Here is an 18219-nt window from a genome sequence, read left to right as displayed (position 1 = left end):
GTCGAATGAGACCATGGTTTCTTCCTTGTCTATGTGTATATTTCTGATGATGTCCAGGAATTCCTGTGTTGATTGTATAGATTGTCTGGATCCGCTGATCAGGTGTTTCAGTTTCTGCTGTAGTTCTTTCGCCAGTTTGTGTGATGGTGTCCCTGGTAGTGATACTATGGGTCTGAGTGGGATGTCTGGTATGTGCACTTTAGGTAGTCCATAGAATCTGGGGCTGTTGTTGCTTTCAGGTTTCATTCTTTGTAGGTCCGACCTGGTTATCTGTCCGTTTTTTTGTAGATTCCTCAGTGTGTTATTTATCCTATTGGTGAGCTGTGGGGTGGGGTCAAACTCCCTCTTTTGGTAGGTGTTGGTATCTGCAAGTAGTTGTTGTGCTTTTTGGGTGGAGGGGAACTCGTGTAGACATCTGTTAGAATGCTTGAAGTACAAAGATTGTGGGATTAGATTAGATTACTTGCAGTGTGGAAACAGCCCCTTCGGCCCAACAAGTCCACACCGACCCGCCAAAGCTCAACCCACCCAGACCCATTCCCCTACATTTACCCCTTCACCTACCACTATGGGCAATTTAGCGTGGCCAATCCACATAACCTGCACATTTTTGGATTGTGGGAGGAAACCTGAGCACCCGGAGGAAACCCACGCAGACACGGGGAGAATGTGCAAATTCCACACAGAGTCACCTGAGGTGGGAAATGAACCCGGGTCTCTGGCGCTGAGGCAGCAGTGCTAACCACTGTGCCACCATGCTAATTTTACAGGGTAGTGCAAGGAATTGCCAGACAAGAGTAAGAAACAGAGTGAGGTAGGGCGAGAATTCAGTGCTAATTCAAATTGCACCAAGGATCAGCACTGAGCCCCTTTCTTCTCCTGATCATCATGGACATTCTAACTGAGCAAATGAGATAGGAAGTAAATGACATGGTAAATGAAGTTTGCAGATGATATTGAGCTATGAAGAACGATAAGAACATGACTGAGTATCAGGAAAAAGTACTCAAAGATGTAGGTATGACGATTCATAGATGAAAGATCCAATTTATGGACTGTTTTTTTCAGCCCAGGAAGTGGGATCAGCGCAAAGACAAAGATTATGCACTAAGACTTTCAGAAAGTGAGTATTTTCAAATATTTAGGGTCAGTGGTGGTAGATAATGGAATTATGGTAACGTAATTTAAGTAATGAATTAACTCTACTTGGGGTAATTTAAAGAAGTGCAATGTAGTGTTCTGTGAAAGAAAAATATCACTTAAAAGGTCTTTGCAAATCTGGCCTTGCTACATAATGCAGAAACTTAGGTGACATCAGGATAGGAACAATGGCAGACAACAAACCATTCACTCTTTCATTCAATCTTTCACTTTAAATCTCTGACCAAATCTTTGAATTGAATAAAGCAGTAAACTTACAATGAGTTATTACTACGTGGGTAATAAATATATCCATTATCGATAAATGTATGGACTGAGGAAACAAAATGTTTGAGTTTGGTTGGAGTGGGGCTGATTGGTGTGCAAACTAAATACAAAATACATTTTTATGCAAGGATCCATTCTTGGCTAACAAAAGGAATATGTTCACATCTCAAATCATTTTGAAATACTCGGAAGATTGGGGAGCCAACAGTTCTCTTTGACAATATCCTGTCGAATCAGAGTCAGCTTGCTAACCAATCAGCAGTCCTTACTCCTGTGGTATAAAGTGTTGTGATAATTTGAAATTTGACATTCTTGCTCTTGTCCTGATGATCATAAAATAAAAGTGCAGCAACATGTTTTTCCCAGCAACATTCCATAACTTCCTGTATTCTTCAAGTCGAAGATGAGTATATCCAATTGTTAGTGAAAATTGTGAACAAAAAGAAACAAAGTAGAATGAAAACAACCATCTCAAAGTTGATTCCACTGGCTTTTCATTTTTAGTAGCTTCAGACAAATGGTAACAAACAAATGGTACATATTTAAAAGATGAACTATATCCAATTAAAGTTTCAGAGTTCCTATCGATTTTGAACTTTGATACTTAATTATATTTTATGAATAGATTTGTGCACTGTACTGGTTCTTGTTTATATATGTGTCCTTAAGGTGGCATCAAGTTGTTCTGAGTTTTATAAAGAGTAACAAAGGGAAAATTGATGCTCCATCAATGGTTATAAATGCCGATCACACAGTTCGATTTATTGTCAGTCCTGCTTCATCGTTAATGATCTCTTCAACTCTTTTTCGCTGTAAAACAAAAACATGCATGGAAAAAAGTAGTCAAAAACATTGTGAGGAGGGATTACATACTTGTGCTGGCCATGGGTATACTCATAGATAAGCAATAACTACAAAGATTACATAGGAAAATTAAGGATAAGGATGCACTCTCTTTTTGTCAATGAGATCTTTCCAGATAAAATAAAGGACTTATCTCAGTTTAAATGGGAAGAGATAATCTTAATCTATTCCTCATATTTAGACACTCATAATGCTCAGAATATAGTAATAAATTAGAAGTTTCATGTGCAGTGGGGATAAATTGTATAGCATAAGGCAGTGTTTTTTCATACATGTAATTGGAAAACAGTTGTTGTGGTTGGAACTGATGCATGGTTTCACTGTATTAAGTGGTGCATGTTCATAATTTATGACCATTGATGCAAATGATTAACTTGAATGTCTAAGTGAGACAAAGCCATAGGTTAATGTGTGGCAATGAGATACATGTACAGAACAATATTCAGAGCAGTTGAACTGTTACAATTTTCAGTGGTTGAAATTTTAATAATTGTTCTTTTTGATTAACTTCAATGGAAATAAGTCCACATGGCCAACTGAGGCATCTAACATTGAAAGTTTAAAGGCCCAAATATGTACAAGCAACAGACATATTAGAGGTGACATATTGGCATGGGACATGCCACAAGGTTTGCTACAATTCTGAATTAGTAAAAATACACAACTGTTCTTAAGGCTTTGGGCAACAAAAAATGCTTTAGAGTGACACGTGATCTACTGTACAAACGAGGGTAAAAGACAATAAGGAGGACATTTCTTATAATGAAATTAAAATCACATTTTATGCAATTCTCATATATGTAATAGGCCTGCAAACCCAGTACATATATTTATTAGTCTGCAAATATTTTAGTGCTGATAATTTAAAAAATGCAAACATGTTCTACTCCCTGAGACTTAAAAAAAACATTATTTGGGACAAGTGCCAAAAAGTACACAAAACATTGGCTGATGAGAGATTTGTTTGTTTATACCCTACCTACCAATATTATTGCTGGATCCTTTGCAAGATTCTGTATAGCTCTCGCACCCATCTTCATTCACCAACATGAAATCCTCTCATATGTGGTGAAACCAAAGATGAATGAATTGGTGCAATGCAGAGGTCACTTATGCCTTTCAGTGTTATATGGTTAATATGTTGCTGAGGTATACCTGCTTGTTCAGTTTAGAAAATCAGCAAATACTTATTTATTATATTGATTAGCTGTTTACAGCACAAAAAAAAAAGAACTGGCTTATTTAACTGCAATATATATAATTATCAGGCCACAAGATGACAGGTTCTGGGGAATAATAAGGAAAGCTCATTTCTGAACAATGCAAAGACATCTTGAAAATTGAAAGATTTGATTGCCCTGTGAATGGCTTCACAGCACTGCACTACCATGTACCTCATTTTCTGAGAAACTGTATAGATTACAAGAAGGTAGTCCACATCTGGACAAAGCTTAATAATCTCAGGGGAGAGAGAGAGAGATTGTAATTGCTCTCCTTATGTCCAATAGAAATGAATTACTGCTGAGCTCAAACAATGGCTCTGAAATTCCTCAAAATGTCTCTAGTCTCTCTCCTAGTTCCATATTAGGGACACAGGAACAGGAGTAGCTATTCCGTCCTATTAGCCTGCCATTTATTAAGACTTTTTTTAACCTATCCCTATTCCTCAATATCTTGGTTAACAAAAATCTATCCATTCCAGATTCAAAACTTGCAATTGTGCTAGCATCAATTGCTTTTTCTAGTAGATAAACCTGAACTTTTACCACTCTGATGTGGAGAAGTCTTAACTTTATACCTATAAGTTCTGACTAGAATCTTCAATCACAGAAATAGCTTCCTTCTACCTATGACTTCTTTTCCCCTTAGTATCTTGAAAGCTTTGATCAACTTATTCCTTCAATTTCCAAATTCCAGGGAATTCAATCCTAACTTGTGTAATTTTTATTCATAGTTTAACCCTTGAAGTCCAGATGGTAATTCTAAGGAGCGGCATGTTGGCACAGTGGTCAGCACTGCTGCCTCACAGCGCCAGAGATCCGGGTTCAATTCCCCCCTCAGGCAACTGTCTGTGTGGGGTTTGCACATTCTCCCCTTGTCTGCGTGGGTTTCCTCCAGCTGCTCCGGTTTCCACCCACAGTCCAAAAATGTGCAGGTTAGGTGAATTTCCCGTTCTAGGTGAAGGGGTAAATGTCGGGGAATGGGTCTGGATGGGTTGCTCTTCGGAGGGTCGGTGTGGACTTATTGGGCCGAAGGACCTGTTTCCACACTGTAAGTAATCTAATCTATATGGTAGACCCTCTACGCCAACATATCCCTCTTAAGGTATTCAGAACTGCTTATTGCACATTAGGATGGTCTATCTAGGGCTTTGTATAACTGAAGGACAACTCGTATTCCCTTATATACAAGCAGAACCAAAATGAAGGGCTAATGTCCGAAATGTCAATTCTCCTGCTCCTCGAATGCAGCCTGACCGGCTGTGCTTTTCCAGCACCGCACTCTCGACACAAGAACTAAAATGATGGAGAGTATTCTATTAAGGTTTTAAATTATTTTCTGGATCTGTTTATGATGTTTTAGTGATCTAATGTATCCTTAACTCTTCCCCCAGCCCAGTCTCTTTAGGGTTTATTCTAGCCTTTCACCATTTAGAAAATATTTTTTTCTATCTGCCTTAGGTTCAAAGTGAATAACATCACGTTTGCCTACACTGATTTTTTTTTTTTTGCCTGTCTTGCCCATTCACTAAATCTACCAAAATATTTTCTAATTTTATACTGTCATGACATTAACAAATTTGGATATGTAGTGTTCTGTGACATTATCTAGGTTATCAATAAATATAGTGACAATTGAGGACTTATCACAGATCCTTGCACGATATCATGAGTCAGATCCTGTCAATTAGAATACCCATTCACAGGCCCTATCCTCTGTCTCCTGTTGCACAACTAATTTCCTAACCACGTCAATCATCTCTCTTTAATTCCACTGTCTTCAAGATTAGCTAACAGTCTCTTATGAAAGACTTTGGAATTTCCAGCGGCATTTGATTATAAATAATAAAGAATGACATCATGACTAGGTTTTGGCACCTCCAATAAGGTGAACAGAGAGGTGGGTAGATGTGAAAATCTATGCCACTAACCAGAATGAGTTAGTTACCCAATACCACTTAAGGTCTAAAGTCAGATGGTAACTGGAGGTACTGGAGTCTTGGTTAGCTCCTGGAGTGCACTCCTGGTGGCAGACTAGAGGGTACGGAGATGCAGGAGGCCTGGTATATGATAGTGCTCTGCTAGTGAAGACATTTTTTTAATTTAAAGGTTTAAAATATTGGCAACAGTGCACCTCAAAATGGAAATGCCCTCGGTCTCCCTTACCCTGAGGCATTATCACTTTCCATGCTGCAAAGACATGTGCACAACATACCTCCAATTTATCCAAGGTATCTTTGAAGTGAATTTTTTCTTGCCATGGTGGAAGAAGTGCCTCTAGTCGGATAGCCTGTCTGGCTGTTGGTTGAGATATTATCAAATGATTTATTTCTGCAGCCTAACAAGACAAAACACAAGTGTTATTATCTTATCAAGGTACATCTATCTTATTCTATAAGCCGTTATGCAAAATAAATGGCAAATGTTAATTTCATATATGTGATATATCAAACATAATGGAACTTAATTTGGTAAGTTTAGTACTGAAAGATAAAATGCAAGTTGTTGCAAGGTACTACAAAGATTTCCGTGTATTCTGATGATTACTACATGATACTGGATATTTTTGTAATATAAAAAGTAATTTAATGAAACAGTGACATACAACTTATTAACAACTGAAGATCTCGATATAAAAATTATGAGAGATGTGTATCATTAGGAATATCAGATGATAGAAATTTACAGCAGAGATAGTCATAGAGCCACAGTGCTTGTAAAGAAAAATAATTAGCAGCCTAATCTCACTTTCTGACTTTGTAGATTAGAGCACTTTGAATGTATGAGTACTTTTTTTAAAAAATGAGACAACAATGTTTGCCTCTACCTCCTGCTCAAGCAATGAGGTCAGAACTCTCAACTCCTCTCTGATTTGTCTACTGATTACTTCAAATCGATACCTCCTGATTATTGATCTTCTTATCAACTCCATCTCTCGTGATTTAATAATTTTTTTTCCCTTCAACTTCCTCTGTTTTAACGATACAATCCCAGCCTATCCAATCTTTCTTCTTACCTAAAGTTCTTAATTTCTGGTGACAGTCTTATATATCTCCATGGTACCTGTTATAGTGCGATCACAATCTTCCTGCAATGTTGCGAGCAGTATTCTAACTGTGGCCTAACAACTATTTAATACAGTTCGACCATAACCTCCTCATTCTTGTATTCTATGCCTTGGCAAGTACAAGAAAGCATACTATACACCTTCTGAGCCATCTTTTTTACCTATCCTGCTACCTTCAGGGATACAAGGGAATACACTCCAGAGTATGCTTCTACGTTTACACCACCAAAATTCCAAACATCTATTGCAGATTTCCTTTCCCTGTTTGCTTTCTCTAAACAGGTTATCTCAGACTTCTATAGATTGAATTCCATTCCTACCTGACCATATAGCTAGTTTCTTTCTGCAGTTTACAGCTGTCCTCACTAATAATCACATAGCCAATCATTGTAAATTCCACAATATTTTTAATCATGCCGTCTAAATTATTGATACATACCATGAGAAACAATGGACACAGTGCTGAGTTCTGCAGAATCCCATTACATACAACTTTCCTGTTACAAAAGTACTCTTGATCATTGCCCTGTACTTCCTCCCACTGAGACAGCTTTGGATCCAACTTGCTACTTACTCTTGAATTCCAAAGGCTCTGACTTGTTTACCATGCAGATCCTTGTTAAAAGTCTTGCTAAAATTCATGTAGAGTACATCAAATCTGCTATCTGTATCAACCATGTTAAAATGTTTGAAGAAGCACAAATCAGGTTGGACAGATATGACTTTTCCATATCAAATCAATGGTGACTGGCCTTTCTAAATGACAATTAATACTGTCTTTCAGCATTTTTGCAATAATTCACCCACTACTAGAGTTCAGCCGACATGCTTCTAATTACTCGCAACCTCCTTTTTTTGGTTCTTAAACAAAATTACAACATCAGCAATCCTCCAGCACTATATGTCTGGAGCCAATGAGTTTCAGAAAATGATGATCAGCTTTCTACTTTTACCCAACTTGTGTCTCTTAACAACCTGGCAATTGCTCTGTTTTCTAAGGTATTAATCCCCCCAAGTATTTACTCTCTGACAATATTTATCCTTATAGTCCTTCTCCAATACCTACAGTGTCCCATTCAATTGTGAGGACAGATGTGAAATTTTCATTAAGATCCTTTGGGTATCCAATAACACATCTTTTTCCTTAGTTATATTTTGTTCTTTAGCTATTTAGAAAACACCTTTTTGGTTTTCCTCATTCCTCCAAGAGAATATTTTGTCATACCTTCTCCTTTGCTTTCCTAATTTCTTTTCCAATTCCACCCTGACATATATTTTATTTTTCCAGGCTTCTGCAATAACGAGGACTCATTGACTTGGATGACTCTCCTTGTATTCCTTATTCTGAAGATCCAAACACGTAAAGAATCGGGATCACACCTTTCAGATTTGTGGGAATGCATTTGTTCTGAACCCTTACCATCTCAGTGCTCTGACATGAATTTACCTCTGCGTAGGCATTTGCAATTCACTTTTGTTAAACTATATCTTATGTTAAACTTATCTTAAGAATATTGGTGAAAATGGTCATTGCCAATTGGGCAATAAATACTGGCCTAGCCAGCAAAGCCTACATCCTATAAATGGATAATAAAGAAATGAATGAATATAAAAGGAGTACAGACAATGAATAAAAGGATAACCACTAAAGACTCTGAATGTACAGTATTCAAAACAAAACAAATGCATTGAGAACACAAATAGAAACAAAGAAGTGCAATCTTAGTTATTATAGAGAAACGGCTACAGGATAATGTAATTGATACCTGAATAACGAAGGTTAGAGGACATTCAGGAAGGCAAGAAAAATAGGAAAGGATGGAGAGATGGCTCAGTTAATTAATGATAGCATTAGCAGAGGGATGACCCAGATTTTGGAAAACCAGGATGTGTAAACGGTTTGGGTAGAGACAAAGAATAATGAAAGTAAAGAATCACTTGTGGGAGTTGTGTACAAAGCCTCCTAACAGAAAACAAAATCGTAAAGTGGAGCATGGAAGCTATAATGGGAGCTTGTCAGAAAGGTATGCTGATAACCTTGGGAATTTAGTCTACATATACAGTGGAAAATCCAGGTGGGCCACTGTAACCTAGATTAAAAGTTCATGAAATGTTTGCTAGCCAGTTTCTTAGAACAGCATAGTCTAGAGGTTACCAGTAAACATTGTCTATATAAGACCTTATACTGTGCAAAGAGATACAATTAATGCTCTCACACAGAAGATGCCCTGGGTAGGAGTGACCATATGACTGAATTCTATACACAGATTGATGCAGAGAGTATTTGGTCCAAGACTTTTAAAAAAAAATTATGGGCAATATATGAGGGCATGAAAGCAGAGATGGCTAAAGTGAATTGGCAAACTAGGTTAATGGATAGTGTTAGACATTAAAGGGGATTTTCTTAATACACAGAACAGATCTATTTCAATAAATAAGAAAGATTCAGAAAGGTTAAAGACAACATCAACTTAAAGAAAGAAAAAAAATTTCTGCAGACAGATAGCTGGTCAGAAATTTGGACAAAATAAATAAATCACTAAGAAAGTTAGAATATGAGAGACAGCTAACTAAAATATAAAAACTAATAGGAACTGTTTCCATAAATATTTTAAAAAATACAATTTGCAAGTTGAGCAAAAGTTATACAGAAAGTGTGTCTGCAAATTTAAAATGGAAAGTATTGAGATGTAATATGAATTGAACAGATATTTTGCAACAATCTTCACTATAAAGGATACAAGTAACATCCCAGAAAATTATAAATCATAAAATGGAAGACAAGGGGATCTCAGGTAAATTACAATCAACAGAAAATCTGTATTTAGTAAATTGTTGGAGCTGTGGGCTGATAATGTATAAGGTACCTGATGGACTTCATCCAAGGATCCTAAAAGAAATGGCTAGTGAGACAGTTGATGCATTAGTTAATTTTCCAAACTGCCCTAGATTTGGGAAGGTCTTAGTAAATATAATGCCTTTGCTAAGAAAAAGGGGTGGCAGCATGCTAGAAATTATAGGCCAGCAGGCATAATAATCATCGTATGTAAAATGTCACAAGCTATTATTTAAGTACCTTGCTGTGACTTCTTTAATATGTTCAAGAGTCGAGATAAATCATGTATAACTAATCTATGGAGTTCTTTGAACTTGTAATAAGTATTGTAGATAAAAGGGAATTAATGGTTTACCATATTCGGCTTCCAGAAGGCATTTGATAAAATGCCACATAAAACATTATTGCAAAACAAAACTCCTGCTATAGGGGATAGATTGGCTGGCTAACAGGAAACAGGCATTCAGCACAAATGGGTCTTTTCAGGTTGGCAACTTGTATCGAGGGGCATGCTTCAGTGATTATTTTGAGACCTCAACTGTTTACAATTCATATAAATGACTTGGATGAAAGGACAAAAGGTTTGACTGCCAAATTTGTTGATGGCACAAAGGTAGGAAAGTCAGTTGCAAAGAGAACACCAGGAGACAACAAAAAGATATAGAGAAGTTAAGTGAGTGGGCAAATATGTAGGCAATGGAGTATAATGTAGAAATGTATAAATTTTCTATTTTAGCAAGAAGAATTAATAAAAAGGCATATTATCTACATGGTGAGAGATTGCAGAGTTTTAGGATGTAGAGGGATCTGGGTATTCTCGTGCATGAATTATAAAAGTTGAAAAATGTGGTGCTGGAAAAACACAGCAGGCCAGGCAGCATGCGAGGAGCAGGAGAATGGATGTTTCGGGCATAAACCCTTCTTCACGAATGAGGCTGGTGTGCCAAGTGGGCTGAGAAAAAAGGTAGGGGAGAGGGATTTTGGGGGAGGGGCGCTGGGAATATGATAGGTGAAAGGAGGTGAGGGTGAGAGGCCGGAGAGGGGGTGGTGGCGGAGAGGTCGGGAAGAAGATTGCAGGTCAAGAGGGCGGTGTTGAATCTGAGGGTTGGGACTGAGATAAGGTGGGGGGAGGGGAAATGAGGAAGCTAGAGAAATCTACATTCATTCCGTGTGGTTGGAGGGTTCCTGGGCGGAAGATGAGGCACTCTTCCTCCAGGCATCGTGTGGTCTGGCTGACCCATTGTCTCAGCCTGCTCCTGCCCTACCGAACTCATCTCTGCATACCTCAACACTGTCCTGTCCCCCTTAGTCCAAGAACTCCCTACCTACGTTCAGGACACCACCCATGCCCTCCACCTCCTCCATGATTTTCGCTTCCCCGGCCCCCAACGCCTTATCCTCACAATGGACATCCAGTCCCTAGACACTTCCATCCCCCATCACAAAGGCCTCCAAGCCCTCCGCTTCTTCCTCTCCCGCCGGCCTAACCAGTAACCTTCCATGACACCCTCCTTCGACTGACTGAACTGGTCCTCACTCTTAAAACCAGACCTGCGCATGAATTATAAAAAGCTAGTATGCAGATATAGCGAGTATTTCAAAAAGCTAATAGAAATTTGTCATTCATTGTGAGTTTGAGGGCAAGAGGTGTGGAGTTGAAGCAATTACAAGACTCTGAAGACAAAATTGGCTAAAATGAACTGTGAAAATAGGTTAAAATAGTAGAGAAGCAGTGGTGAAGGAGATATTTCATAACTTTTAACAAAAATATATTCCATTATATAAGAAAAGCTTTAAGTCAGAATGCACCATCCTTGGCTAAGTAAGGAAGGATAGTATGAAATATAAAGAAAAATAATGGTAGGTGAGAAGCTTGGACCACTTTAGAAACGATAAGGAATAATGAAAAGAAATGGAGTGAGAAATTACACTATGAAAGACAGCTGGCTAGACATACAAAAACAGACAGTGGTTTTGTATTGCTGGGAAAATTTCTCATTAATTAAAAGTTGTCAGTTTTCATTCTGCTGAAATTAGCTGTAAAATTCCATCAATGAATTGAAAATAATGCTGTTCTTCAGCAATTTTAACCTTCATATTATGAACATAATATTAAAAATTACTCAATTTCATGATTACAAGAAATATTGAAAATTTAACTTGCTCTCATTTTTCGATAGCGTAAACGCATACTGTGTATCTTATTGTGTGATTCAGCAGCCTTTAGTTGTCCAATAAGATTTTTCTGCCTTTTCATTTCTAATTCTTGTTTGCAATCGAGAGTTACATTTGGTGTAGGTAAAACAAAAGCTCCAATCTTTGGGTTATTCTGTAAATTTGGTGCATCTATCTGGGGTGTCTTAGAGGTGAGTTGTTGAGGAGCTGGATCCCCTTCATTTGCAATGGTCTCAACCACAATTTCTGAAACCATGTTATTCATTTTGTTTTCCTCTTCAGACTGCATACTTCGAATGTTTTTTCAGAGATTCTGTAACAAAATGGAAACAAAAATATTAACTATTAGAGTTTATATGCAAAAACAACCCTAAAATAACCTGAGGAAAATCTTGACAATTCAGTTTTCCCATAAAACTTATAATTTGGTGGATTCTTTGTAAGCAATGAACCCTGGAGGATATAGCTTTAAATTTTATGAACTAATTTATTGTGTAGTGTTATGTATCAAATCAGTGATCTTAATTCATTCTTTTGCTTCCCTGCAATTATAAACCCTAGGATTGATGTTCCTCATTTCAGCTCTTAGGAAATTGGCATTACCATGGTTCAGTGAAGTGAATAAAAATTACATGTTACAAAACATGTCTATCCTATTTGCATTCAACCGAAATTTTCTGGGGTTTTCCTATAGTATGTCACAGAGCTTGCCCCAGTTATGGTCTCAGGGGAAGATTTAACAGCATAATTAAGTCTAGAAGGCTGTTATTTATAAAAATAGGCTGATTATCAAAATATCTATTATCACGTCTGATTGTCAAGTCAATTGCAAATTCCCTTAAAATCAAACTTGTAAAAACAATCTTTCCAAAATAAATCAAAATAAATGTTTAAAATTTATGCTTAATAGTATAATACAGCCATCCACCAAAATACCACATTGTTCTTTCTTAAAAGTTCTACATGTTTCAATGCTTACAAAGCAATTAAACAAAAAATTGTTACCATAAACTTAAAATGCAATATTCCATGTCCTTGTCATAACATAAGACCCTCTTTGAGACCCTCTAATAATTTCTTAGTGTAGGTATTTTTCTTTATAAAACAGTGACAACTGGTAATATTATTTTATAAATCTCTCTTCTTTCCAATTGTTCCTTCACAATAGTAAGATCAATTAGCCAACCTTCTCTGAAACACATACTACCAAATGAACTGTCCCATAGCCACATTCCATTCAGTGAGCAAATATATACTAGATTACCCCTTCCGGTTATTTCTTCAGAATATTAGATTAGCATACTCATATATATATTACATTTCTTACACTAGTGTTAGTGTTTCAGCAGCTGATGTGTTTTTAGCCAACGCACAAAACATTTTTGTGCGTCTCCCAATAAAAATATGCTAAACCTTGCCACACTGGCACCTGAAGCACCCTAAACAAAAATTTTAAACATTCCAGATCACCCAAGGCTGGAAACTTGGGTGCACATCGCTTAAACTTAATTTCACAAATGTTTTATTTGCTCTCAGAACCTCCTCAAAGCATGTTATAACATGGTCTTCAGTTCCAGTAATTCATAACTCATAATAGGTCTAGTCGGAGTGAAAAGATCTGTCTACTGAACAATTAAATTTCTAATCTAATCTGTTTCTATTGTATTGATATATGATTTAAATGTTCTAAGTAAGATTGTTGATCCAAGATTACTCCCAATTCATTTTATTTGACAACTAATCTTATAAATGAGGACCGCAATGTCCAATTACAAATCTTATATTTCTTTTCTTATACTTGTCATATATCGAATTCTGCAGAACCTCCCCACAGAAATGTATCAATATGCAACAAGAGGATGCCTGCTGGTCTCTCCTTGTGATATTGATAAAACATTGCAAGGTCTACTTTTAACTAAATATAGTTTAATTTTAATGGAATGGACCTGAGAAATAGAACACACTTAAAACACTTATTTAATTTCCACAATTTCTTTTTTATATTTCCAGCTCTTCTGGATGACTTCAAAAAGATTTATCCTTGGGAAAAAAAGAACATTTCTATTAATCAATTTACATTCCTATGAATATGTCGCTAAAAGAGTTATGAAAATCTTCAGGCTGACTTTTCCTGTTGTAGGGAAAATTAACATTAGTGTTTAGATTACCAAGTCTCCCTTTGAAACCATTCACCACCAGTATGGCTTTAGCACTTTATTTTTTATACATATCTATCTGTGTGATAAGATTGCCTGTCCATTTCTAGCATCTTAGATTTAGGAGAATTAGACCATTCGGCCCATCGGGGCTTCTGTACGCATCAAATTCCTTCCTGCTTTCTAATTCTTTTTGTTTGGTATTTTTGTCATATTATCGGCTAAATTTGTTGTTGGCCACTAAAACATCTATACCATAAGGGATTCTATTTCTCGTAGGATTCCCAGACTGTTCTATGGTCCTGTTTCTTGTTAAACTGCTCATCTCCTATCTCTACTATGACCTCTGCCTACCACAAGGCTTTCCCTGTGATCCAACTTCCTCTTACCAATCCATTATTTTCTCCTGGGAGCTGTATTGCATTTTCTGGTAAGATCTTTACTTCATTTTACCAATCCAAAAGTATTTCCTTCTGTCTCTCATCTTCCAAATTTAACCAATTGTTGCATTTGTCAATGGCTTTCTCTGTTCTCCCAGTAATGGTGGCACCCCTACTTTCACTGGCTCTTTCTGGCATATGTGTTACTTAAGTGCTAACTTTCAGTAGTTGTCATCTAGGATAAATAGCCTTATCGTATTCTTTAGTATCTGAGTCTATATTCAGTCAACCCTATTTCTGCCATAATTTCTTTCTTCTACATTGTCTAACGTATGTGTATACAAAGTACATGATGACTCATCACCTCCTACTATTTGTTCAAATTCTATCTGCCAATTCTATCCGCCAATTAAGCAGGAGGAATACACACTTACAGTTGAGTGCAGTGTTATGAAAGCATGGTTTTTCCATCACTACTTTTAATCTTACCCAGACCTTTTGATTCCTGCTGATCTTCTCTTTTCTAAAGTACCATGTATCTTGGATTTAAATTCAATTCTGTTGGCCTTATATGATGGTGTAGGGTGTGCTGAATTTTCTTTTGAAACTTCACCTTTAATAAATGCCATCATCCTGCATATAGGGCATTCAAATGCTCAGTAAAAATGGAGATAATTCTCAAGTCATCAACAAATACATATGACTAAAGATATTGTTTTAAAATTTCTCTCAAATACAAATTGAGAGAAATGATAGACGTCAACGATTTGCAGCAAATTCTTTATATGGATTGTTAGTTTACAACTTGGTTAGTCTGTTTGAAAAGAAATGTCTTATCCATTACTGCATGATTTCTTTCACAAACTCTATCAGTAAATAAATACTCCTGTGTTTATTGCAACTATGTTCATATTTTCAAACATCTTTAAATTCATCATTGACAAACTTGCCCAGTTATCAATTGGGAACTTAATATGTATCTCTAGTCTAATTCATATGTATTCCTTTGTTACCCCTATCCACAATCACTTTTTTTCCCTTTACATTATTCTCCACTGATTAAATCTGGCTCAAGGGTGAGGGCACTTCACTTGATACCATATTTGAGAAGATATTTATCTCATTTATGTTAGATGGAATCACCATTCGTTCCATGACTTTAATATGTTGTTGTCCCTCAACCTTAAAGAAGTGCTCAAATTTCTTAATCTTACGTTAGTGCTTGTTATTTAAAGAATCTATGTAATGTTTAACCAAACCACTCAACTTACTTTGGATGTGCATCACTTTTCAACAGTTCAGCTGAATGAATCTGTGGCGACTGGAATACTGTAAAGGCTGAAACATCTTATTTTGTTTTTGGTTTGAACAAAAATGACAAAGAGAAAAATAACTGCTTTAAAATATAAGGACTGTGAAAAGGAGTTCTAAACTTCTAAAAACAAGTTTCTGAAACTCATGGTATGTAGGGTATATATTGCTACATTGTTCCAAAAGTTGGGGAAGCAGTTTGTAAACAGCACAGAATGAGGTTCATGGAGGGGGAGGTGGAGGTTGAGAGAAAGAGACAGAGAGACAAAGAGATGGAATTTAGCCAGCAGCAGGTAGCTCATTGGTTTGAGCAATTGTGGTTAATCATGGATACTAAAGGTCATCAGCCTGATGACAACTCTCTCATTAGTTCCTGGGCACCTGAACAACTTGGATATGAATGATACCGGGAGAGGCTTTTGGACAGCTGGAAGGGCACAAGGTGTATTTCTCTCTTCCTTTGCAGTAAAAATACCTGAAAAAGGCCAGTTCTTTTCTCTGACCAGTTGTTGTAAGCTGCTGCACTTAATTAGTAACTAAAAGGCTTCATAGTGTATCAATTGCCACATGCCCTCTGCAAGTAAATGAAAAGAATATGGAGAATGTAGATTGAAAAACCAAAGTCCTAGCAAATAAAAGATTATCTCGGAAAATTCAGTGGACTTACTCTATTGAAATGTGGTTCCCGGTTATTTTTCTCCTTCAACCTACAAAGTCCCCATTAGAGACCAGGAAATTACACAAAACATTTGGTTAAAAAAAGCTTAAAGTTTTGTGAAAACTCTACTTTTAGATAACTTAGCTAAACTCTCATCAACTGGAGACAGAGAGTGAATCTCTCTTGCAATTGCCTTGTTGAGATGTTGAACCAATTTGTATTGGCTTGGGTACAGTAATCAAGCTCAAACACTACTCAAATTGGTTGCATACCTGGGAAAGTGACACACATTCTGGTCATCATTCCAAATTGCTTCTCAACACATTTCATTAAAGGATGCGGGATTTTACTCTGTGTGTATAAACATTATGACTTAGTATCCTTCTTCAGTGTGATACTGTATTCAATATTGAACTTCCAGAACCCACTGAATAAGTTATGACACTAGCAGATTTTAAGAAGATTTGTAGCTCAGGTTGAGGTTCTGGATGTAGGTTTGCTCGCTGAGCTGGAATGTTTGTTTTCAGACATTTCGTCACCATACTAGGTAACATCTTCAGTGAGCCTCTGAATGAAGCACTGGTGGTGTAGCCTGCTTTCTATTTATATGTTTGAGTCTCCTAGGGTTGGCAACGTCATTTCCTGTGGTGACATCATTTCCACTAGTGATGTCATTTCCACTAGTGATGTCATTTCCTGTTCTTTCTTTTTCTCAGGGAGTGGTAAATGGGATCCAAGTCAATGTGTTTGTTGGTAGAGTTCTGGTTAGAATGCCATGCTTCCAAGAATTCTTGCATGTGTCTCTGTTTGGTTTGTTCTAGGATGGATGTGTTGTCCCAGTCAAAGTGGTGTCCTTCCTCATCCATACGTAAGGATACTAGTGAGAGTGGGTCATGTTGCTTTGTGGCTAGTTGATGTTCATGTATACTGGTGGCTAGTTTTCTGCCTGTTTGTCCAATGTAGTGTTTGTTACAGTTCTTGCAAGGTATTTTGTAAATGACATTAGTTTTACTTGTTGTCTGTATAGGATCTTAAGAGTTCATTAGCTAATGTTTTAGTGTGTTAGTGGGTTTGTGAGCTACCATGATGCCAAGTGGTCTGAGTAGTCTGGTAGTCATTTCCGAGATGTCTTTGATGGAGGGGAGAAACAACACTGAAAGACAACCAACTCACAGAAGAATCCCACCAAACCATCAGACAGGCAGTTGCACCAACTTTAAGCAGGAAAAAGGAAGGAAACACACTCCATACACAAGAAAGGAAAGCACTAAAAAGACTAAAAAAAAATTTAAAATTGTGATCCTACCTGCAGACAAAAGACGCTTGACAGTCATTTTAAATCAAAGAGACTACATTGAGAAAGCAAATGTACTACCTGCAGATACCAACACTTACTAACATATGGCGATAGATCCAACCCCACAACTAGAGACCTGAATCACAGTCCTACTCAAAAAACTTCAGAAATCTGGAGAAATAAATAAGACTGATTTTCAAAAAATGAAACTACACAGATCCAACACACCATGCTTCTACGATTACCCAAAATTCACAAACAAGAAGCCCCACCCCCCAGACCCATAGTCTCACTACCTGGAACACCAACTTATAGATTGGCCAAGGAGCTACACCAAAGACTAAAACACTGAGTAGGAGACTCACGCTACTCCATCCACTCCACCCAAGAATTCCTGAAGACTATCAAAGGCACCAAGACAGAAGGGGATGAAATAATGGTCTCCTTTGACATAACAGCCCTGTTCACATCCATCAACACCAACCTGGCCAAGGAAAAACTGACTACATTATTAGAAGAAACAAAGACACATACACCAAACACCACCAACTTCATCAGCAAGGTTGGATGCGAGCATAAGAGGTACAGTTAATAAGTTTGCAGATGACACCAAAATTGGAGGTATAGTGGACAGCGAACAGGGTTGCCTCAGATTACAACAGGATCTGGACTAGATGGGCCAATGGGCTGAGAAGTGGCAGATGGAGTTTAATTCAGATAAATGCAAGGTGCTGCATTTTGGGAAAGCAAATCTTAGCAGGACTTATATACTTAATGGTAAGGTCCTAGGGAGTGTTGCTGAACAAAGAGACCTTGGAGTGCAGGTT

At 37.2% G+C, this 18219-nt stretch overlaps 1 protein-coding gene across 3 annotated transcripts in view; it reads right to left on the bottom strand.

Moving 5' to 3' along the window:
- Positions 1–1905: 1905 nt before the first annotated feature.
- Positions 1906–18219, bottom strand: part of LOC122560154 (protein LKAAEAR1-like) — a 49352-nt gene continuing 33038 nt past the window's right edge. For 2 of the 3 annotated variants that reach the window (XM_043710478.1, XM_043710480.1), the window contains exons 2-4: positions 11580–11903; positions 5728–5850; positions 1906–2238 (exon numbers count right to left, since the gene is read on the bottom strand). In XM_043710478.1, the coding sequence (XP_043566413.1) occupies positions 2176–2238; positions 5728–5850; positions 11580–11879 (486 nt within the window). In that variant the 5' untranslated portion in view covers positions 11880–11903 and the 3' untranslated portion in view covers positions 1906–2175. Of the gene's footprint in view, positions 2239–5727; positions 5851–11579; positions 11904–14615; positions 14746–18219 lie in introns of those variants that run through there. The other variant, XM_043710479.1, reaches the window with a different exon arrangement.

The sequence above is a fragment of the Chiloscyllium plagiosum genome, chromosome 20 (assembly GCF_004010195.1).
Source record: "Chiloscyllium plagiosum isolate BGI_BamShark_2017 chromosome 20, ASM401019v2, whole genome shotgun sequence".
Taxonomy (NCBI): domain Eukaryota; kingdom Metazoa; phylum Chordata; class Chondrichthyes; order Orectolobiformes; family Hemiscylliidae; genus Chiloscyllium; species Chiloscyllium plagiosum.
Note: the sequence above shows the minus strand (reverse complement) of the source record. Positions and strands in the feature narration are given on the sequence as shown.